Genomic DNA, 24,594 nt, shown 5'->3' with positions numbered 1-24,594 from the left:
TGCAATAATTTCAGTGTGGTGTATGTGTTTTCCCCCTCTTGGTTTGTGCTAGTATAGAACAACACTATTGTCTTATGTTCTTCTTATATAGATTGTATGTAATATTCACAGAGTTAAGACTGGGTCCATAAATTTTCTCTGGGCTTGGTAGCTGAGTGCTGCTTTTTAGTAGCCAGTCGTAAAGCCAAACCCCACCGTAATTACCTGTAACTATAAGATAATTAATTTGTAGATTCATCAGGTTTTGTACTAAATATGTTAATAGGTTGGGGCAGGGGGAGAGAAACATTTCACTAAGTTGAGAGGCACATAAGAAATCACGTAAAGCTTGGTCATTCCCCTCCCTCATCCCAGGCTTTGGTAGTTATTGAAAGCCAGGGATGAAGAGTAGTGGGAAAAAATCAAAAGGGGGGGCTTGAGAGGGGAAAGTTGGAAATTAAGGGAATTCGCTTTCATTTCAGGGACACACAGTTCGGAGGGGGTGGATCTTTTGCTTATGGCCTTTGCCAGCAGGTCAGACTTTGTTTGCCTTTGCTGATAAGTAGCTGTGGCTGCACATAGCACTTGTGGCTCAGCATACTTACCGTTGACTAGTTGGTGAGAAAGTTTGTAGAATGCTGGAAATCGTGTATCAGTTTATAAAACAGAGGTTAGCAGAAAATAGTGTATGTGAGAAAGTCAAACTTATAGGTTGTATTCTGCAGTGGTGTATAAATTTGATAAATAAACCTCTGTAGCTGCTCCTAGTAGAGAGCTCATCTGATTGAAATATGTTTTTCTCCATTTCTGGCTCATTTTTTGAGGTAGTATAAATTTTTATGAACATTTCAGCAGTTCAGAGAAACTCCAGTACAACAAATCTAGGCAACAGAGCTATTAGAAGGTTGGAGGAGACTGAGTGTGTAATGGGAAGTACTGTGAATTTGGAATGAAAAGTGTTAGAAGGCATTACATACATGTACCCCATCCTTCTCCAAATATAGGTGAGTTTCAGTTTATGTATATAGAAAAAACATGGCTCAGCTATAAAATAGGCCGCACATTATCATTGCTCTGTAGTGAAACTATGCTCATTTTCCAGAATATTTTGTTTCTAACAATTTAATCAAGATTAAAACCAAACTTTATTTTTTAAAAAAAATACTAGAAACATTACTTTGTTACAGCTTAATAATGCAAAAAAAATCTGCCTTTGAAATACAATTATCCTTTTAACACATTACATAAATATAGTATCTTCTGTTTGATCAGTTTGTATAATGTGACTTAATTTTTTACAAAATATACAATAGTTTTCTAAATGCATAGATATGATCAGTTACCAGCAATGCTACATATTCTGTCTTTTAAATCTTAAAAAGTATGCAGAGAGCAAAATTTATTATGAAAGAGAAGTTAATAGGATTTTTTTAAAAAAACTGGTACCCAGTGTAAAGTTTGGTTGGAAAATCTAAAATAAAGATTCTTTCAGCTTTTTAAAAACAGATCCCTGGACTGAAATCAGACGAGAAAGAAACAGTGCTCAACTTTTTCCTTTCTACGGTTGATGTTTTCTGTCTTACTGTGATTAACGCTAAGAAGATCCTTAGTGTTACCGCTATGCACCACAAGAATATCTATAGCTACTTTAACCTCAGTACAGTGTATTAAATAGATTACATTGCTTAGCAAATCATTAGTGGATTGAGGGAATGAATAACTTTTTAGCTGAACTATGCATCTTAGACAAAATTATCAAGATATCAAAGATATACTATAAAAATTACCCTTAAGAATGTTAGTTTTTTAAGCATTTAATCAATTTTTTCTTAAAGTCTGTGTGTAATACTTAGCTCAGTGGCCATAAATCAGAGAAATTTCAGTATGTCAACTTTGCTGCTTTAATATTGTAGCAAGGTCTTTCAATCAGTGATGCTGCAACATTTGTGAAAGAAGAGCGGATAGTTTTCCCCAGAACTAACTCCAGTTCTTGAAAATCCTGAAGCCTGGCTACATCTTCATCCTTGAATAAAGAGGAAAATTTCATTTAGTGTATGGGACTTAAAATACCAGTTTGAATTTTGAAAGCAAATAATAAAGCAAGTGAGTTTCAGTTCAGCCAGCACACAAGAATGCAGTGAAATACTACGTTAAGTGTTTTTGGTTGTGAAATAACATACTCCATATGCCACGTTGTTCAAAGTGACTCTGTGCTGCAAGGAACCGATATCTTGCCTCATTGCAGATCAATGTGAATCTGCAGTGGTTAGGGTTGCCACAGACTTGGAGAAAATGCTCGATTCCTTTTATTAATGCTTAGTTGGATTTTACTCCATCGGTAATATTACTTTCATGACGTGAAAAGCTCCAGCTGCCCATTTCCACACACACAGCCTCTGTTAAAGGAACAGAGCTTTTTCTAGGCTTGCTGGCAACCCTAATTCTGAAGGTCCCATATTTACAGGCAGAGAAAGCAGAAGGCAGTGCAATCACACACATGCAGCAGGAGGAGCCACTGACTGTCTTCCATCTGTTTGTTTACCTAGAAAATGTCTGTGCCACCTCTCCAGAGACCTGTTTATGTCCACTTGCCTCTCTCGAAGCACCTAATTTGCCCTTGGAATTGGAAGAGAGGAGGAGGGCAAATTAGCCACTAGAGAGAGAGAGAGAGATTGGCTGCTCAAACTGGGGAAGAGTAAATTCAGATGGCCCAAAGGTCAGTGCTTTCCCAGAAAAGCATCAGAGCAATGGATGATATATATTACTTTCATATTTTCCTTCTCATATCCTGTAGAGGTTTGAGAGGTAGACTGGATATGTTTGTTTGGTATAAGTTTGCCAACTGGATGGGGGTGGGATTAACATGCCCATTTAATAGAGGTTTAATTAGTGGAAATTGACATCTGAAGCTTTTCATGGTGTACAGTTAAATAATGTCACCTAATAATTGCTTGCAGATGAAACTGATATTAAAGGGACAGTTAGAAAGGCAGTTTAAAAGTTCAAGAGCAAGATTCAGGTCCAGTAGCATTAGATTTCTACAGTATGAGCTTTTGAGAGTCCAAGCTCGCTTTATCAGTTGGCAACCCTAGTCAGGAGCTTTCACATCCTCCCTTCCCAGTCCCAAAAGCTGAACATCTGTCTGAAGGGACATCTGTTAGCAGCAGCGTGCTATCTGCACAAAGATTTCTCAATTGGGTCCAAATGGTAACCGATATTCACTGAGAAACAGCAATTGAGGCATTTTCTAGGAAATAACTGCAGCTGAATATACTCCATTGGTTTTTGCAGTATATCTAACAAAAACTTGTATTTGTTGCCTGTACATTGCATTAACTAAATAGACTGTATTCTCTGATGGCTGGGGATATATTTCTGAGAAGAAAAGCTGTCAAAATATAAGCAGTGATTTAAAGAAAAATGTCTATCCTTACCTTTCTTACCAGTGTATTGGGTAGTTTTCTAATCTTCTTTACTTGTTCAGGATTAACACCCAGTTCAGATGAGCTCACTCTGAGTAGATCTGGGTAAGTCAGCTCTTGTCTGTTCAGTTCAATTTCAATAAAGTCATCCTCTTTGGAGTTCTGAACTCTTACTTTAAGCACCAGTTCTGTTTATTGGGATGGAAAAAATATTGTGTGTATGTGTTTTCTTCAACAAAGTTGATCAATACCATGCAGAGAAGCTGGAAAAAGCATTTTCAGCGCAGTCCCAAAAGTTCCTTGGAATGATGCACCACTGATTTCAAGGGAAATTTACTACTACATGCTTTTAAAATTCTTCCAAGGCACAATCCAGAAAAAAATTGAGTAGAGTGACAATATTCCATTGAAATCAATGGGGCTAGTGTACACAGTTCAGTAGTTTTAAGCTCTGCTCATTTCAGTAGGACTCTGTCATGGATTGTTACATTATGACCACGTTCTAAGTCCAATGTCTATATAATGTCAGCATGACTAAACAATAATGTAAATAAAATTATTTTTTGGTAAAATTTTACTTTTAAAAATAAGTTCAAAGAAGAATAGTCGAAAGGTACTAACTATGGCAAAGCTATTATTAACTACAATAAATGCAAACTAAACTTAACTGATCAAATTACTGCAAGCCAAGCAGTGATTTGCGGGAGCAATTTACAGACGTGTGCTTTTAAATTAACTAGTTCTTGAGAAGAAAAACAAGCATCCTGCCAAATGTTGTAAATGACTCTGCTGATTTTTCTTGCAAGTTCTGGTCTAGAGAAAATTGTGGAAAAAGAAGAATAGAGGGAAAGGTAACCATTTATTTCAAGAGAAGCTGCTCCAGTCCATCAGCCTTCTTCAAGGATATCAACAACGACAGGGCATGAAGAAGCGAAAATGAAGTAAAATAGATGGAGAAGTGATAGGGAGACCCTAGTACAGATGGATAGAGATATTGGAAGGATGTGCAAGGGAGAAAATGTGGTTCAGAGATCACTGTTTCCATGCTTGCGCTTTGATCAGAGACATTCTACGCTTCTGGGGCTGTTCAGTGTCTGGCCCACTTGTTTTGTGGCAGCTGCTGAGTTTTTGCTTGGCCTGGCTTTAATGGTGTGGTCTCTATCTCGTAAGAAGCAAATGTGCCAAACATGTCTGCATCTGGAGATTTCAAGAGCCCTTGATTCCGATACCTTTCGGCTAAGTAATTGGGGTTTGAACCATGTCATTTCCATCATGGTAGTTAACTGTATGTCTGGAATGACCAGAGAATGGTCTGAAGCCGCATGATGCAAATCTGTTATGGAAGATAAGTGAGCTCTGGCCCCAAGAAGTGCCTGATTAGGAGAAATTACTCTTAAGGAAGAGCAGTCTGACTGATATGTGCTATGCTATATTAACTACATCTCTAGCACAGCAATATTTTTGTTAATATGGAACTGACACAGTTGTTGGAATATGTATATCCCATCCTCAGTATTTGACATTTGGCAAATATGACAATTAGGTCATACCAGCCTTAAGCGGAGGGGAAATCCCACCTCTAAAATCTCTCCTTCCAGGATTGTCTCTCAAGGGTATGAGCAAGTTAATTTCCCCTTCAACCTTTTAATTGCTAATCTGCTCTCAACAGTCTGTTTTCTGGAGCCTACTTAGGTGTGAGGGGTCCCCCCCCCGCATTTTGCTTAATTTACAAAGTTACTTTTCTGCATACCTAGGAAACCCTGCAAGTAGGTAAAGACTGTCAGTAGGTGGCCTTGTTTTGCTACCAGCCACTTTATAATATTCATGTTCATTATGCCAGGAAAGGCAGAAACTGGAGGAACTACAGAAGCTCCCTGTCACGCGGAATTAAGGAGCTCTATCTTGACCAGCCTCTAGCACTCCTTTTTAAGAAAAAGGAAAGAATGAAATACTTGCAAAGCAAAGCAGATCCAACTGATTAAATCTTCAACTAGATGGTAAAAACAATTCAAATAGTAAATGACTCTTTTCACTACCTTGTGTGTTATATGGGTAAGTTCCTGTAAGAAGCAGTGGCTGCCATGGCAGTGCTGTGTCCGTACAGGAGCTGTTTGCTCGCTGAGGAATATGTTGCATAGATGCAGCTGAAGTAAAGAGAGTTCTGTGAAACATAGATGATGTGTAAACAGGGCAGTTGTGGACACTGTGTTTCGTGCCTTCAGATGGTCCCATGCCAGTAGGAAAACCACACACTCCTTCACTACAGCCTTGCTCAGCAAGTTCAGTTTCATTGTGCAATGAGGAAGATTTGCAATCCTTATCTTCATGAGTTGCTGATAGACAAGGGGTGGAGTCACCTTCAGAGATGACTGTGCTTGTATCCTGGGGTGCTGAGATACTGGGGACCTTTTCCATTTCTTGGCAAGGGAATAGTGGATTTGTCAAAGAGTTTGCAACAACTGGCAGACTCAAGTTACTCTCTTCTTGATTGTCATCTTCCACTTCACGGGAAATTAAGAAACAAGAAAAATAGAACATGTTAACATTTCCTCCATTTAAAATGCTGCAAGTAGAATTGCCTGTCTCTGAGAACAGAAAACTCATCTTCCAAAGATACTTTTAAATAATAAGGGAAATTTTCAACTAAAAAAAGAAAAGCAAAACATTTCAAACAGCAGGTGGAATACTAAGTATGGCATAATGAAGCTATCTAATGCACTTGTGGAGCCAACCTGGGCAGCTAGATGAACAAGTGTTTGGCTTGTGAGAGGCACCTCCTGCTGAGTTTTGTTTTTTTTTTGTTTTTGTCAGGCAGCTAAAGGAGAGGGAGGGGGAAACTGCAGATACACAGACCAAAGAAACCTGCAATCTGTAGCCCAGCTCCAAAGTACACACATTCTCTTTGCCATGCCCTCTGGAGAATGCAGAGAAGGACTTGTAATCCTTATAGAACCATATTGGAGGATGGGTTAGGAATCTATACCTAGTGTGACCTGAAAGACCTTAGCAATTCTTCCTAGTACTCTAATGATTTCAACAATACCCCTGAAGCCTGTACAAATCAAAGAATTGCAGTATTTATAGGACTTCATTAATGAACTTGTAATTGAATGCTTTGCACACTTCCTTAAGTAAATTCACTTAGAACAAAATAGTGCATCTGACAAAATAGTGTCAGGTGCATCTGACAGAGCTGTGGCTCTCAAAAGCTTATGCTACAATAAAGTTGATTAGTCTTAAAGGTGCTACTGGACTCTTATTTTGCTACTGCAGACTAAAACAGCTAACTTCTCTGGATCTATCAATTATAACAGTTTCTGTTGCCTGGTTCACTGCATGGTTAGAAGACCCAATGTATTCAGTGAGGGTTTCACCAAAGTAATTGTACACAGGGCTTCAGCATTACTTCCTTAGTCCATGGCCAACATCCTGCATTTAAATGTGGTGGTGATTTGCCTATTAAGTTCCTAGAAATCCTAGTATTCCTTGGGATCTTATCCAAGATTTCTTGATCTTAAAATTGCAGTGATGAACAAGCTGCTCAGACGACAGCTGGGGGGGGCACTTCCTATCTTCCCCTGCAAGAGAAGCTGCAGAGGAATAATGGATGAATTACAGGGCTCACTCTCCATTTGTGCATGATGATACCTGGACCAAACAGGTCTGCCTGGCACACTGGGAACTGTGAGGGTTTTCTATAATGTATCCCAAGATCCTCTGCATCATGCAGGAATCCCACAACCAATGTGAAGCCATTTATCAGCAATACAATGAAATTCGAAAGGGTTCCCTGAGAGGAGAAAATTGGAAACACTGAGCTATGGCAGTCTCTGATACCTTATTGAAAGAAGGAGATATCCCAAGTCTTAGAAGTGAGGGTCCAGATTACATTCTATAAGGGAAATGCTGGAAACCACAAAAACCATCTTTCTCCCTCTGAGGCGGAGGACATCTTGATGGGTGATTCCCACTCTCTAGTCAGGGAGGCAGGAACAAGTTTTCTACTTCCTGTCTTCCTACTGGGAGTCACCCTTTCAGTTTCATTTCTGCCTAAACAGGGAGAGCAGCTTCATCCGTGCACTGCCTTGCCTTTCTACTGTTTTTCTTCCTTTCCCTCGTCTCTACTTTTCAGAACCTGATTCTTGCCTTGTTTACTCCTTTCTACTCTACCTCCATGCTAATCTCTTTCTCCCTGTGCGCCTGCTACAAGACTTGCAGGGGAAGCTTTCTCCTTCCTTCTGCTGTGGTGGCCATTTCACGGCAAGACAACCATGCACCAGCAGAACATGCTCTTCCATCACAATAGGATTTCTCTCCAAAGGAGAGTTGGAAGCCCCCCTCACCGCTTCTTGGCAACAACCCCAGAGACAGTGGGGCGAACCGTGAGGAAGCTGCAGCTGCGACCACTCATATCGCGAAGAGCCCGGAAGCACAAAAGGCGCTTTTCCTCCCTGGGCAAAGGAAACACAGCAGCCATTTCTTGCCTTGCAAATGAGCGCAACATTGCCAACCAGCTGGGAGGTGGCTATGGAGTGGATTTCTCCACATTCTTAAGCCGGTCTAATGGTGTCGGACCCAGTGCGGGGCAGCCAAGCCGGTCTGAGATTCAACAATCATTCGTGCCTCCGGAGCCCATGGCAAAAGGAGGGCTACTTGTGAGTAATACAATGGGATCAGGACTTGTGGTAGTACTTCAGGAATTCCTAAATGTCATTAGATTTTTTTTTTAAAAGCAAAACTAGCTTATCTTACCTCAGAAAGCCACGGCAGCCATTTCTGACCTTGCCAATGCTGGCAACCTTATGTGACGAAATGAGAAATACACGGGAGGAACAAAAATTAATTACTGTTCTATTGATGTAAACTCTATATCACAGGTATTTACAATGGGGTGTAAATCACAGGTATTTACAAAGGGGTGTGAAGAACGTCCACTTTGTGGTTTCCGTAGAGGAAGAAGTCTCCGAGATCATCTAGTTCATTCCAGGATTAGACCCCAGCGGGAACTAGTGACTTTACCTAGGGGTAACTTTAAATGTGGTCACTGTAATATGTGTAAATTGATGTGGGAGGGAGAAGATATCCAAGTTAGATCCAAAACGTTGTCTTTTAGCCATTTTGCTACATGCCAGACGGCAGGTCTTGTATATTTGATACAATGCACTGCCCCCTTGAATATGTTGGCTGCACGAGTAGACCCCTTAAGACTCACATATCTGAACATGCATCACGTATAAGGAGTAGAAACATTGAAGCTCCATTGGTTCAACGTTTTTTGGGAAAAGATCATAGCGATACTTCCTTTCGGGTGGCAGTTTTGGAAACTATGAAGCAGGAGAGATCTGATATAACTGCCCTGTTACGACGGGAGGCTTTCTGGATACAGTTTCTGCAAACTGTTAAGCCCTCCGGTCTAAATAATGAGCTAGTTTTAAGTTGTTTTTTGTAAATAATGAGCTAGTTTCAAGTTGTTTTGTGTAAATATGGATTGCCTTGCACAAAGGTCCCTTTAATACGAATACTAATTGGTTAATTAGTAAGACGTCTTAAGCTGAGTTTTCTTCGAGTGGGTGCGGACATGAGAATTCACTGCCACCAATATCAAGGTCTCAGAAGTGTATGTTTACAAATTGAAGAGGTTGCTTGCATATATTGCAGAGGTTAGTACTATAAGAAAGGAAACAGATATTTAGCTTATAGAAACCTTGTTTGGGTTTCCTTTAAATGTATGTTTTTGTTCTAGAAATGTACGTGAAGGAACATGCAACAGGTGTTGGGAATAGGTTGCACTAGATTTCAGGTCAGTGCACATGTGTGCATGTTGTTAAATGTTATTCTATATGAAGCTTTCTATGAGACAGTTGTTATTAGAGAGATATTTTTATTTTTGAATTAACATCATCTTCAAGAATCACGCCCCTGAGGAAGCAAGGGCACAAAATCTGCAGTAATTAGCCGGCCCCGGATCGGGTGTGATCTGATTATTCCTGTTGAACTATTGAAGAGTCTACCTGTGGAACATCCACTTTGCATGTTTTCATTTCTGAGACATCCTGTACCTTTAAGAATCTACTCATGTAAATTTATTTACTGGACACTCAAAATACATAAGAAAACACGGAGCATATTGTACTTTGTTGTACATATTTTGTTTGCAGATAGGACCTGCTTGTGGTAATTGTGTTATGCATGATTTATTGTAACCTTTATAAGCTTTGGAGCATAATGCCATTGTAAATACCTGTGATATAGAGTTTACATCAATAGAACAGTAATTAATTTTTGTTCCTCCCGTGTATTTCTCATTTTGTCACATACTGTTTCCGGGAGTTGCCCATTTTTGTTACATACGTTTTCCATATGGCATCCTTTAAGGAAATGCTGGCAACCTTGCCAACCGATCAGGAGGTGGCTGTGGAGTGGTTTCCCACATCCAAAGCAATCAATAGACGCATGACCCAGAGAGAGCACCAAATAGCAATGGCCCCAGGGTCCAGTGCTGCGGATGGTCTACGTGTGAGTAAAGCAATTGGGTCAGGCGCTGCAATGCTATTCCCAGGTTTCCTAAACTTGGTTACATAAAGTGAGACTGCCAATTTTTGTCAAAGTGCTGAGGGAAGAGAGAGGCTGAGGGAAGAGAGGTCCTTCCTCCAGGCCTTCCACCCCTCAAACAGGGAACTGTGGAAGAGGCCATTTCTTACAGAGGGAATCCTAGCAGGCCCTCTGAGCCAGCTAGAAAAGAAACCTATACAGAAAAAGAAAGGGAAACTGAAACTTCTGCAGATAGTGAAGTTTTTTCTCCCTGTTGGTTCCATATATGCCTACGTTTTAATATCTTTATAATGCTTTTAATGTTTTATGATAATGTTTAATGAAATGTTTTAAATGTTTTTAATGCTGTTATCCGCCCTGAGCCTGCTTGCGGGGAGGGCGGAATATAAATATGATTAAATAAATAAATAAATACACGCCCTTTTTTCCTCCAGGGAATGGGGCCTGCTCTCCCCAGGGTTCTCAATCTCTCTTAATCAGCACAGGGTATCTTTATTCTGTAGAAACAAAGGAAAGAGCACAAGGCCTCACAGGCCTTCAGCCAGCTCACGTAGACATGAGTAAAGCCTGGACTGGAGTGCAACTGCTCCAGTTTTTGGTATCCTGGGACCAACATAAAACATGAAACAGACTCCGCAGCATTACAGTTCCCTGTGCTGAGAGAGTTCTTGCTGCAATTGTGTTCATCCGGTCTCTGGAATCCTTCCTGTATGACACCATTTTTAACAAGAGACAGTTTGGTGTTACGGCTGGAGATCCAGATTCGCATGCCATTCTCCTTGGGAGACCTGCCTGTGGCCTTCGGCCTGTTGCATTCTCTAGGCCTGGCTTACCTTTGGGTTTGTTGTGTGGCTAGAATGGAAAGATGTGAAATGTTGTATACACTTCGGAGCCCCCACTGGGGCTGAAAGCTAGGGTTTAGATAAACGCAATCATCTTTATACTCAGAAAGGTGCCCCGGGGCAAGAAGTCCTTGATGAACAAACTTTCATTGAATCGGCTACTGGCAGGGCCTCTGCTGTAAACCTTGGCAAATATATTCTTAGTTCCAGTGATCATTATTATTGTTGTTGAAAATCTACACCTCATCGCTATTTCACTCTCTGTAGGCAGCAAATACTATAAACTGTTAGTCTATGTGAGAACCAGAATTCTCTGTTACAATTTTTCCTTTAAGCTACTGATGAACAGGCCATTATGGATCTCTCTGTCATCCCCTTGAAGGAAACATGAAACGTGTTTAACTCTATCCTAGGGCATAAAGGATATGGGCCCAAGTGCTTTGAATTGAGACCATTGATCATCTCTAATACCAGATTGCATCCTTGTAGGAAAAGGTAAAAGCCCAGTGGCTCCCTAAGAACTAACGTTTATTTGCTATGCATTTTTGTGAGTTCAGTTTACTTTTTCAGATATCTGTGCGTTTCATAGTGACTGTTGCTGTGACTTTACAGAGACTCTGAATACTTCAGTCCAAATAGTACTCTTGTTACAGGTAAGTGCATCCCTCCTTTCTCATGCTTCCCCTCCCCCAGGACAAGAGGAAAAGGAGTGTACACCATATTCTTCACAGTGCCAAAAAGAACGGAGATTGGATGGTGATACTAGACTTAAAATATTCAACAAGTTCATAAAACTTAGGCATCTCAGTTTGGAGACAATGAGATCCATCACAGAATCCCTGCTAATGGAGGGCCCATAGCACAGTGGCAGATCACATGCCTTGCATACAGAAGGACCCAGGTTCAGAACCTGGCATCAGTTGTTCATGGATCTCAGGGCTGACCTACACCAAAGGAGTACCTCACTGTACTATATCTAATGGAAGTATATCTCCACATTCCGATCTTGTCCAGGCACCGAAGACTCCTCCATTTCTGCACAACGGGGCTCCATCTACAGTTGCTTCCATTTGGCCTCTCTAGGGCACCGAGGGCCTTCACAAAGAATTTTATCAACCTAGTGTAAAGCTAAGGGAGGAAAAGCATTAATCTACACACTTACCTGGATGACTTGCTGATCAGGTTAAGCTCTGCATGCCTACAAGCTTACAGTTCCTGATCAACTTACAGAGAAGTTCTTTATAATCCAAACAGTGACTAGAACATCTGGAAGCCCTATTAGAGCAACACACAATTGTTTGTTCCTAACTGAAGCAGTGGCAAAGAGAAAGGAGATGTCACAAGGGATCATCGAGGCCAGGTATTTATTGATGACATTTGCAAAACTGATGGGTCTACTGATTCTGAGTATCGACACCATCCAGTGAGGTCAACTACATACAAGACCCTTACAGACTTCTGAGACCCTTCCAACTACAAATTATGAACAAGAAAGGTCTTTCCATTCAGTTCCCCCTCGCAGTAAAAAGAAATAAAATAATATATATTTTTTTTAAAAAGCCTCATATGGTGGACAGCTATGACCAGCCTTCTGCAATGAAAGCAGCACTGCATTCTAGTAATGGAACAGGTTCCACGGACACCAGTCTGTCCAGATGGGGAGCTGCACTAGAAGATCCATCAGTGCAAAGTCGATAGTCCAGCAGTGAGATGAGACCTTCTGTCAACGTACTGGAGCTTTGGGCAATTTATCTAGCTCTACTACACTTCAAACCATAAATACTAGACGAACACGTTCTAATCAGAACAGACAGCATGTCGACCTATTTCACCAGGTGCTTCCATCCCGAGGCCAAAGTAAGCAATGCGTTGACATCACAGAGGCCAAGCATTCTGCCGTTTGCCTTCCAACCACTCTGATTCTCCTGAAGCCAATCAGGAAGATAAGAGAACAAAAACAAAGTAGAAATCATATTGGTAGCACCCTACTGCCCTCAGCTCCCACAGCTCTCTGCTCTTCAACAGCTGTCAACACTTCCACCACTGACTTCTCCAATATCTCTGGATATGCTCCAGCGATGCCAAGTTCTGCATCCATACCTGGAATAGCTACATTTAACTGCATGGAGAGTGAGCAAGACTCTCTCGGGTAGGTTATTTTCAAGAAGTAACCAACATGCGACTGGCCTCTAGGAGACAGTCCACTAACAGAAAATGTAATGCATCATAAAAAAGCCTTCACAGGAGATGCAAAAGAAAAAGGGGTTCATGTCGTGAAACCCAAAACCAGATCCATTCTATACTTCCTACAGGTTGGTCATGCAAGCAGTCTCAGAGCCTCATTCTTAAGATGTCAGGTCACAGTCTTAACAACCGTACTGCCACAGTACTAGAGTTTGAGTCTGTCCAGACACCTCACATATGTAGCTCCCTCTAGTGTGATACTCTGAAGGATCTGCCACAGGTTCACCAATTTCTGACTTGGAAAATGCATACAGTTCTGTATGCTGTTACCGGACACCCCTTCGAGAGCCTGTAAAGGAAATTCCTCTTACGTGCTTGAGGACTTTGTTCCTCTCTGCTGTTACATCTGCAAGAAGGGCACTGAAACTCAGTACCCTGTTAATTAGCTTTAGCTACATATCTTACACAAGAACAAAGTGGTCCTGAGAACAGATCTTACCTTCATACTAAAAGTGATCTCTCCCACAGATCACTGGAATTATGTCTACTATCAGTTGACCAAATACTTTTCATCCCAAAGAAGAAATGTGGCATACTCTGGACATAAGACTTACTCTATATGCATTTCTTTATAGAACAGAGCAAATCTGGAAAATAGCTTCCTTATTTATCTCTATATCCTCACTGAATAAAGGAATGAGGATGTCTAAATCTGCCATTAGCAGTAACTTCAAGGCATGCATGATTGAAGCACACAATTCAAAAACTAGACACACCAGCTAGGATTACTACTCACTCAACAGCGCAGCATTTGCCAGACATGCTACAGTTAAGAGATTTGCAAGGCAGCTACTTGGTTGTCTGTATCTACCTTTGTTAAACACTATAAGCTGAACATTTATAAGCTGATGCAGTGTTTGGCAGGAGAGTATTACATCATATTTTATGACCAGATGACACTGACCCACCCAGAAAATAGGGCCACTGCTCTGGGAGATCCCATCAAGATGTCCTCCGCCTCAGAGGGAGAATGGACCATTGGATACTCACCGTGAAGGGTCCTTCTCCTCTGAGGAAAGGAGGACATCATGCCCCTCTCAAAGTCATTGTCTTTTCACTCTCTTCTGCCTGACAAATTTCCTTCCTGTCCTGATGTTTCCCCTTAACATGTTTGTTCTCACCTTTCTCGTTGTTCAATTCTAGAGTGTTGTATTCATAATTATGATGCTATAACTGCTTTCGGAGTTGCCAAAACTGAAAGAAAAGGTGACTCCCACTAGGAAGACAGGAAGTAGAAAACTTGTTCCTGCCTTCCTGACTAGAGGGTGGGAATCACCCATCAATATGTCCTCCTTTCCTCAGAGGAGGAGGACCCTTCACGGTGAGTATCCAGTGGTCCGCTCTCCACATTGTCTTGTGCAAGTGAAAAGACAAGCTGGAATGTGATCAAGTTGACTAGCGCAATGGATACTTGCAATTACTTCCACAAGCAGAAATGTTCCATGGGATCCAACTCAAATGCACAAGCATTAAAATGGGGGAAACTAAAGAGTCATAAAATGAATTAATCCAAGTAACATTTTAAAAAATTATATAGCAGGCTGTTAAATGAGCAAGAAAGCACCCTACCCGTGTCGCTCTTCCATCAGTTATGAACCTCACTGAAATTCCTGGGTCTGGCCACGTGAATAAAGCTGTAGGTACAGAACTCTTTCTGGTGAAAGGGAAGTTCTGCATCTAATGAATGACTTTTAAGTTTATAATGTATTTTTAAACATTTAAAATGTCAAGGATACCTCCTAACATCCTCTTGATCTCTGCCTTTGAAGTTAAATACGCTGCCTGGTCTCCTTCATTCGTGACAATCTCCTTATCAGCTCCACAAGCCAGAAGGTAAAGCACCACTTGGATATGATTCCTTTTGCAAGCCCAGTGCAGACATGTCCTGTGTGCGAAAAATACAATGGCAACGTGTAACATTCACAAGAAAGGTTATTACTCTGATACCCAAAACCAAGATCAAAATCTGTAATGCTTTTTGTTAAGGATCAAACAAATTGACACAAAGCAATGTGCAAGCTTTTGATCTCAACAGAACTCATCACCAGTTTGGATGTTGTAGAATTTTAAAAGACAGAAGGGTAGCAAACAGGTTTTTCAGGCCATGATACTACTCTGAAAGCCAATACCATGTATATTATGTGTGCTGTTTAAAAATTAATAAGCATTTGCCAGAATTGAGTCAACAATAATTGCAACTAAAATACATCCCACCTAAAAAATGTTCACTAAAATTTTCCACTAATGGAGGAGTTTTCACTCATTTGTCCCTCCTGTTGTTCCTGGGGGTTTTCTTGCTTTCCAGAGAGGCATTTCAGTAAGCCCTGCAGGCTGCAATGGGAGGAGTGTGTGTTACCAAAAGATCCCGACCCTGTCACCCTTCAGGAGACACACTTTTGAGACCACATATCATGTTGACTTCTCAAACCCTGTGTTGTCTGAGACTCCATGTTTGATATTAAAGCTGAAAAAAAATTAAGATTGGGCTACATGCAATCAGTGTACAAGGGGGTATCCAGATTCCTCTGGAGCGCGGGCGTACTATGAACACGACTCTGTTCTTTGGCTACCTGAGGACTCATGAACGTTCAGGTCATGATTAATAAAGTTTGCAGAACAATAACCTTGGACCGTCTAGGAATCTGCCTTACAGTGCAGACTTCTCTGGAAACTTAAGGAAGCCAGGACTATCAGCTGTCTCAGCTTTTGACTCTGGAAAGCTCATACCCTGAAAATCTTGTTGGTCTTCAAGGTGCTACTGGACTCGAATCTTGCTGTTTTAGTGCAGACCAACACGGCCTTTGCTAGCTGATGGGTCATTAAGGTAATTCAATTATCCTACCCAGATACATCTCACCTTCCGTGATTGCTTCACCTGACACCCTTTCATTACCCATTACCTTTTCCTAACAATTCAAATTGCCAATAAGAGCCAAGGTATTTACTCCCTCCTCCCAAAAGCAAAGATGATCCAAAAATGTGACCAATAATATTTTGCCCCAATAGTATATGCCCAGGTGAAAAGGTGGCATCTAGCAAGGGAGAAATTAGCTTCAGTCTGCTTCGCAGGATTGTTCCTCGAATGCTGAAATCACTAGACCCTCATTTTTCCAGGCAGAAATTCCTTGCAACTTTGGAATTTCTCCAACTGCATTGAAACTGCTGGATTTATGAAACTTCCTTCTCTGCTTCCTTAATCTACTCTCCCTTCCCTCCAAGTCTGACCTTCTTTGCATGCTGATTTTATCCCTTTTATCTGCTCTGAGCACCAAGAAACCTTTCTATTTACTCCCCATGGGGACACTAACAACTCTAAGGGTGGGTACTGACTTGGGACAAACCTGAGGAGGAACAAATCTAGCATAACTAGGATGGCTTCTGTTGGAGAGCATTTGATTTGCTTCTTCCCCTAAGGTGTTTATGTGATTCTGTAGACCATCTAGTTCATAATTTCCCAAATCTATTATTATACATTGGAATTTCAGTGTACCCATATTTTCCTGCCATTTCTTTTATCTTTATGTTTAATAAAGATTAAAATCCAAGTATTGTCTCATTCACTATCTGCTGTTCTTAATCCCTGCTCAAAGTGTTGCCCAAGTTCACACCAGAGCTGTTTTCATACGGCTTACCTTCTTCCAAAAACTTCCGAAAAACAGCAACTTTGCATGTGACGCTGTTATTGCGCAAGAAGACGCTGTTATTGTGGAAGACAGTGTCTTCTCGTGCAATTTCGCGCAATAACATCATGTGAAGACGCTGTTTTTCGGAAGTTTCTCCTTTGTGCCACAGGACTTGATACAGGGATCTTGAACCTGTGAAGGAGGTTCACACAGCATCATGGCCAAGAAGGTGAGTCCTCCATTGAACATGTAGCTATATGTCACTAGCGCCTTAAACATACCACTCCCAGCTCTGCAGTAGAACATATACCAGTTGTTTGCATTTTTACAACAGCCTCCAATGTGGGCATTTATTTATAAATTATAAATATTTATAAATTGCCTGTATCAGAATATTTCTGCCTTAGATGCAAAAGAGTTAAAAATTTAAAAGCGAATGAGTCATTCCTAAGATACAAAGGCACATAATTGCCTGGGAAGGGCATTCCCTGTGCTGGCAACATCTCAATCCATGATGTTATGCTGACAATGCAGGTCTGTTACTGCAGGACAAATGTTGACCTAGGGCAGCAATTACCATTTTTGTTCCCCAAATGGGATGAGAACCTAAGTTTTATGGCCACAGCATGAGCCCTAAATGTGACAGCAGTGAAGCGCATGAGATAAAACAGCGATGTTATTTCCATTACATGATGAGAACAATTAGAATGAGTCCAAACAAAATTTAAATGTTGATTCTCTAAGTAAAAACCTTGAAATGTCCAGGCCATTATAACAACTTTAGATGTCTTTGTATTTTAAAAATCAGCTCTGAAGTGCCACAGTTCCATTGGGTCAGATTCTACCACTCTGCTTAGCTAATTGTAGAATGTTCCTCTGGAAGAAAAGCATTTTCCACTGGAACAAAATGCCACAACACATAGCTGAGTTAATAAAATTCATTGTTTTTAAGGAACATCTACAATGTTAAGTTCAAAAATTGTTCTCTGATGTCATAGAAAGCAGGCTCCTGTTAAAATCTTAAGACTTATTTAGCTAGCATACTACAATAATAAAAAAGTGAAATCTAAGGCAAGAAGTTTTCCTTCAGCCATGAGCTCATTCAAGTGGAAAGCACCTTACAAGGTTGTTCACATGGCTAATGTATGTAAAGCTATTTGAGAGTGCAAGGGAAAGTGCTATATACTTGGCATTAATTAAGAAATAGTTAGGATCAAAGAAAAATTCAAAGGATGATGTATATGATGCTCAGAAAGGAAGTCTTGCATCTGACAAAGAGCTGTGGTTCTCAAAAGCTTATCCTACCATAAAGTTGGTTAGTTTTAAAGGTGCTACTGGACTCTATTTTGCAACTACTGACTAACGTGGCTAACTCCTCTGGATCTATGAGAAAGGAAGTCCGAATCAAATGGTGGTTGTTTTTTTTTCAAACCCCATGATTAATTCCACTTTTCTGAAAGCTGCCCCAGCAATCGTGGTCAACAATTCTAGATTAAGAAAATCACAAAAAGAGGGCAATGAATGCACCAACTGTAGCTTGCAATCTAGTGTTTGTCAAATGATGATATGCACCTCATAATGTTTCTCATGTGGACTTTGATGCTTAGCAGGTCTTTGTCCCTGCCCCTTCTGCCTTAACTAAACTTTATCATGCCCATAATTTTATATGATTCCAAAGGTCTTTGAACAATGATACAAACAAACCTGACCGGAATAGTTTGTTTTGTATAAAGATCCCTCTGCCGCCCCCCCCCCCACCAAGTGGTGCAGGATTTTTCTTCACCACATAAAGAAGACTGGAATGGGACACTCCAAGTTTCACTTCTTAATTATTTTCTCTCTTACCTGTCTAGTAACGATATAGGGTTCATTGGTAATAACAAAACCATGCTATTTGCTTCAGCATTGGAAATACGAGCAAATATGAAATATGAGCGAATCTGCTCCCATCAGATCAGACTTGGATTTGCATAAGGCCTAGATGTTGATTCTTCATACCTTTTTAAATGCCAACGTCACACTTAGGCTGATTCCGCACATGTTGGATAATGCACTTTCAATGCACTTTATCAATCATTTGAGGTGGATTTTTTGTTCCGCACATGGCAAAATCCATTCCAAATGATCTATAAAGAGGATTGGAAGTGCATTATCCAATGTGTGCGGAATCACTCACTGTACTCTGTTTGCACCCAAATAATATGAAAAAAATCATGTTGACATCCTCATGAATCACTAACCCTTTCAAATCATTTGCTAGAGCAAGATAGGGGCAGCTTAGTGGCAGAGCACGCACTTTCCATGCAGAGAACATCCCAAGTTCTATTCCCAGCATTTCCACTTAAAAGGCTGTCAGGTGACAGGGCAAGGAACAGACTACAGAAGCCTAATGTTCTGACAGCTTCATTATATGTGGAAATAATTGCCATGTTTTGAGAATACTGGGGATTGTTGAAGGCCACAATAAAGTTTTCAGATAATTGCTCAATATTAATACTCTTACTCAAGAGTAAGAGTATCTTACTCAAATCCATAAATTAGCAGTTAATATAGCATGCCCCTCAATCGAAACTGAATCATACAAGAATTTACATTAGAAAGCAATGGAAAGAAACTGTGATGTATCCTCAGGGAGAACCAAAGAAGGGTCTAAATTTGTTTTCGGGTGCATGATCTAGTGGTGGAGCTGAACAGTTAAGAACTCCTGATTCAAATTTCACTATGGCCAATGCAAGACACCATTCTCTTACTACTACAAATCAGCAATACGGAAGAAATAATCCTAACGTGTTTTACAGTGTCATTAGGACTGCTGGTGACATAATGTTTGCAAGGCACTCAGAATTGTTTTTAAAAATCGCTATAAAATGGGAATGATCGTGATGGGTAACAGATGGGGGAAATCAGGAAGCAAACTGAAAGCTTCGAGCGGTTATACATTCCAAATGTAGCCAGAACCGAAGCTTGAGAACAATCTCTCCACCGCTTTCTGCGTCTGACGAAGAGAGTTGTGGTTCTCGAAAGCTTATGCTACGACAAAGTTGCTTAGTCTTACAGGTGCTACCGGACTCTTTTTACTATTTTGCAACTACAGACTAACACGGCTAACTCCTCTGGTTCACTGCTTTTGTAAGTTTTATGGACAAAGAGCCACACTAAAGGCTGGAACTCAGGAGATCTCCCCTCTTTTGGGAACCGTTCTATAATTCGTGGGGTCACAAAAGCGCCTTTTAAGGTAAAAACGAACCCCTAATAAAGGCCTGTAAGACTAACAAAATTAGTGGGAGGGGGTGAGCTTTCGTGAGTCACAGCTCACTTCTTCAGATACCAAAGAATACCATCAGATACTTGTGAAGAAGTGAGCTGTGAGACTCACGAAAGCGCACCCCCTACCACCAATTTTGTTAGTCTTACAGGTATGACTTTCATGAGCCACCGCTCACTTCTTCAGAACTGTGGCTCTTTCTTCAGAGCTGCGGCTCACGATAGCTCATCCCCTCCCACTAATGTTGTTAGTCTTATAGATGCTCCTGGACTCTCGCTCTTTTCGACTGCTACAGACAGACTAACGCGGCTGCCCCTCTTGCCTGTCTTTGCTACAGGGCAAGAAGAGGAGCTGAGCGCAAACCCAGATGACGGTGGAGGGGCTTCCCGCTCCGACTTGCCCTGGCTAGAAGCCGTTTCTTCTTCCCAGCGAGCCTGCGGCGCGGCGAGAGAGGCGGGCTTCGTGGCTCTCGCTCGCAGGCTCCTGGAAGGGGCGCGGGGGGAGCGTGGCTAAAAGCCGGCCGCGCAGCGCAGAGGGAGGCGGGCGCGCCTTACCAGCCATTGCTTTCGTCCCGAGCGTTGACATCCACCCCTTTCTGGAGCAGCGCCTGGACGTCCTCCAGCTCGCCCCGCGCAGCCGCTTCCCTGAGCCTCTCCTCCAAAGGGCTGCTCATTCTCTGCCTAGAAAAGCCCCTCCAAGAAGCGCGGCTGCCCGGGTTTCCTCGACCCTCGTCGTGGGACTCTTTTCAGTGACACCCGAGGCAGGAGCGGCTGGCTCCTGCGGTCCCCCCCAGGCGGTGTGTGGCAGATTCCCCAGCCGGGCGGAGGAAACGCCGCCGCTCCTCCCAGAGGAGGAAATCCTTCCGAGCTTAGGAGCTGGTCCGGCCACCTGGAGAGCAGGGAGGCCTGTCTGGTACTCCAGGTAGATCAAGATGGACATCTCTCTCGCTCTCTGGGTTGCGTGCTGCCAGGTCGCCTCCGACCTATGGCGACCCTATGAAGGAAAGACCTCCAAGTAGAGTTGCCAGCCTCCAGGTGGTATGCAAAACTACGGGCAACCCCAGACTAACAACTATAGTTGCAGAAAACAAGCCAGGGAACTTATCAGAAATATGTTTTTTCTTATATCATGTGAAAAAGTGCACTTTTTCACATGATATAAGAAAAAACATATTTCTGATAAGCCTCCAGGTGGTGGCTGGAGATCTCCCGGAATTACAACTGATCTCCAGGTGACAGAAATCGGTTCCCTTGGAGAACTGCTGTGATCCCTCTCTTCCCCAAATCTTGGCTTCTCCAGGCTCCCCTGCCCCACATCCCCAGGAATTTCCAAACCTGAAGTTGGCAATCTTAACTCTATGGCATTATACCTTGCTGAATTCCATCTCCTCCCCAAACCCCCACCCTTTCCAACCTCCCCCCTCCATCTCCAGGGATTTCCCAATCTGGAGCTGGCAACCCTTCCTCCAAACATTAACAGACTTGCTCAGATCCTGCAAACTGGAGGACGTGGCTTCTTTTATTGAGTCAAGCCATCTTGTTTTAGGTCTTCTGCTTTTCCTACTGCCTGCCACTTTTCCTACCATTATTGACTTTTCCAGAGAATCTTGTTTTCTCATGATGTGACCAAAGTATGATAGCCTAAGTTTTGTCATTTTAGCTTCTAGGGAGAATTCAGGCTTGGTTTGATCTAGAACCCGCTTATTTGTCTTTTTGGCTGTCCATGGTATCCGCAAAACTCTCCTCCAGCACCCTGTCGCAGTAGAAAAGCAGTAGAAAAGAGCAAGAGTCCAGTAGCACCTATAAGACTAACAAAACCTGTAGTAGGGTATGTATGAGCTTTTGTGAGCCACAGCTCACTTCTTCGGGTCGGCTCACTTCTTCAGATACCTGATACCTGAAGAAGTGAGCTGTGGCTCACGAAAGCTCATCCCCTACCACAAATTTTGTTAGTCTTATAGGTGTTACTGGACTCTTGCTCTTTTCTACTGGTACTCAAGAGTGAGGGAATGGATGCCAAGGCCAGTTGCCTTGGCAACGAAGGAAATCCGATGGGCAAGATGGACTTGTTCCTAATGCTTTAAAACAAGCTATTAAACAATGAATTTGAACTAATTTTTAAAGGGCTTGTACATGAACATGAATAACATAAACACTGGCAGTAACAGAATTCCACCCTAACAGTGAATTAGGTCTAAATTTCAAGCTGATCTCTGTTTCAGGATCCATCAGTATTTTATACCTAGACTTTCTTCTGTGCTGCCAAGAGTCTGGACTCTTGGGGGACAAATGCACCAAATAATAATTTCCTTCTTGTGCAGGCCCCTCCAAGCAAAAGCCAGTTTTGTTCATTGAAAATCTTTGGAGTTTATTGGATGAAAAATGCCACTTAATATCTTGAGTATATTTTCCCTAACACTGAGACGCCTGTAAGTTAGTAGTATTGATCTCCAGATGTTATTCCAGATTTCTTCATTTTGTTGTTCCCCTAGTTCTTTCTTCCCAAATTGCATTTAATTTGCTACCATCTTCTAGTGAATTCTTAACTGATGAAGACATTAGAAACCTCCCTTGACATAGATGGTGCTATGTTTTATTAACTGAACCAGTCTCTGCTAAATAGTTTATTACAAGACTTCTGAAATAATTAACTTTGCTATGTTTTGCTATTATAAATCTATATTCTGTTTTGCTTTATGCACAACACATTACTGCTTCGTAGGAAGTTAAAGCACAGAGTGGATGTTTTGTGTATCGGTTTATATGTGGAAATTCTCACAAGTCAAGAATCTTACATTTATTTATTTTTAATTTATTTATGTCATTTATAGTCCGCCTTTCTCACTGAGGCTCAAGGCAGATTACACAGTGTGAAATTAGTACAGTTAATTTCAAGGACATTTCCATAAACCATGCCATAGGGTAAATAAACACAATTTTACAAAGACATAGCATTAGTAATAGATCCAGAGGAGTTAGCCGTGTTAGTCTGTAGTAGCAAAATCTAAAAGAGTCCAGTAGCACCTTTAAGACAGTAGCACCTTTAAGACAATAAAATTGGTTAGTCTTAAAGGTGCTACTGGACTCTTTTTGATATAGCATTAGTATCCAAGTAGAATCCAAGACAGAGTTGAAGAAATGCTGAAACAGAACATAAGGAATTCTAGGGCTGACATTGGACCACATGAAGCACAGGTATCTCATAACAGCACATATTTAAGACAACGGGTAGTGCATAAGGCAACATAGTGGTGAAGTCTATGGTCCTTAACTCAGAGACCCCCTCCCTACAATAATTCGGTTTTGCATTGTTTGCGGAAAGCTAGGAGAGTGGGCGCAAGTTCTTCCAATGAAATTTGGGTGGTCTTTGTACCCTTGTGAATTTTTTCAACACATTTTTAATGTTTTAATTTATACTGAGTCATGCTGGAAAATGGACTTTCATCTGAATTTCAGTTTTCAACTTTCGGACACTTTTGAATCGCCTACGATCAGATCATGTGCTCTGCGTGAAGCATTATTGATCATCCATCCACATCTACTAGGAGTTCTACTACACTTTCTGGTGTAGTAGCCTACACACCTTCTGGACTAAAAACTGAAAGGGACTTAAAAATAGCATATTTATTATGACACAAGTTTTCATGGAGTAAAACCCAATTCATCAGATGCTTGAAGTACGGCAGGTAGGTGGGTAAAGAGAAAAGACGTAAACAATGGAACCAAAGTACCCTGAAATGCAAGTCATGTGTTACATTTCTATGTATTAAAAGGTATATGATAAGCACAATGGCCATTTATAACATTAATTAGCAATAACAGTTTTTCTACTTTTGCTAAGCTAATTTAACCCCTGTAGAAGGACAGAAAATCTTGGATCTAGACTGAATCCTAAACAAATAGGAAGAAAACTTAGTCATCAATTCTAGTCCAGCAATTTCCTGCTGAAGAGGTACTTCCTTTCACTGAATAACGGTGGCACCGGGGGAATATCCTGGGAGTCTGTTCTTTTACTGATCTCTGAATTTTACCACCATTTTTATATCAGATTTGTGTCCATGTATTCTTTTGCATAGAGTCAGATCTCTTTGCTGAATGCAGGGACAACTGACTAAAGAAATAGTGAAGTGTTTCCGCCAGAGGAGAGTTTTAGGAATAGCTGTCCCTTTTGAAAAATATTTGGTAGGTTGGCTGGTTGGTTGGTTTACATTATTTATAGTCTGCCTTTCTCACTGAGACTCAAGGCATAAGTCAATGCAATAATTGACTAGGCCATTCAATAAACAATACAATAGAGTAAGGGTAACAGAAATTTGGAAACATGCTGAAATCTGACACACAGCTGGAAAAAATACTGAAACAAGGCATAAGCAGATCGATATGACATAGATTGATATGATAACTTAAACAACACAGAACTATCCAGTAAGAGTACACTTGCAGCAACAGGCAACACACAGCAGTATACTCTATCTCTCTGAGCCATTTCCTTAGAGCACAGCCCTGTTGCCTGTGTAAGAAGGCCCTTCTGAATAATTCAGTTGTACGGTTTGCAGAAAGCCAGGAGAGTGGGGGCTTTCCTGACCACAGAGAATGCACATATACAGGTAGCTGTTGATTTTGTCCAACTGCAGGATGGCACCTTCAGAAGGCCCAGTTCAGAGGAGC

General features: G+C 41.3%; 1 protein-coding gene across 2 annotated transcripts; it reads right to left on the bottom strand.

The window, feature by feature from the left end:
• Positions 1–595: 595 nt before the first annotated feature.
• Positions 596–20,708, bottom strand: LOC129328600 (ankyrin repeat domain-containing protein 40-like). 2 transcript variants are annotated; one of them, XM_054977771.1, is made up of 5 exons: positions 20,482–20,708; positions 14,776–14,924; positions 5,438–5,902; positions 3,414–3,589; positions 596–2,002 (listed from the first exon to the last, which is right to left on the bottom strand). In XM_054977771.1, the coding sequence occupies exons 1-5, from the start codon at positions 20,598–20,600 to the stop codon at positions 1,859–1,861; spliced, it is 1,053 nt and encodes a 350-aa protein (XP_054833746.1). In that variant the 5' UTR covers positions 20,601–20,708; the 3' UTR covers positions 596–1,858. The 2 variants fall into 2 exon arrangements, with proteins under 2 accessions (XP_054833746.1, XP_054833747.1); XM_054977772.1 differs by having other exon boundaries at positions 3,423–3,589.
• Positions 20,709–24,594: the final 3,886 nt, after the last annotated feature.

This window comes from Eublepharis macularius, chromosome 4 (genome assembly GCF_028583425.1).
Source record: "Eublepharis macularius isolate TG4126 chromosome 4, MPM_Emac_v1.0, whole genome shotgun sequence".
NCBI lineage: Eukaryota > Metazoa > Chordata > Lepidosauria > Squamata > Eublepharidae > Eublepharis > Eublepharis macularius.
This window is presented reverse-complemented; position numbering and strand designations above follow the sequence as displayed.

What these genes read in the sequence shown, in the direction of transcription:
- LOC129328600 (XM_054977771.1), bottom strand. Translation starts at nt 20,600, where the DNA reads ATGAGCAGCCCTTTGGAGGAGAGGCTCAGGGAAGCGGCTGCGCGGGGC. An exon ending in GATCAAGAGGATGTTAGGAG is followed by an intron (nt 5,903 to 14,775) that starts GTATCCTTGACA and finishes TTTCCCGTGAAG; the next exon opens with TGGAAGATGACAATCAAGAA. An exon ending in CCAATACACTGGTAAGAAAG is followed by an intron (nt 2,003 to 3,413) that starts GTAAGGATAGAC and finishes TCTTTATTCAAG; the next exon opens with GATGAAGATGTAGCCAGGCT.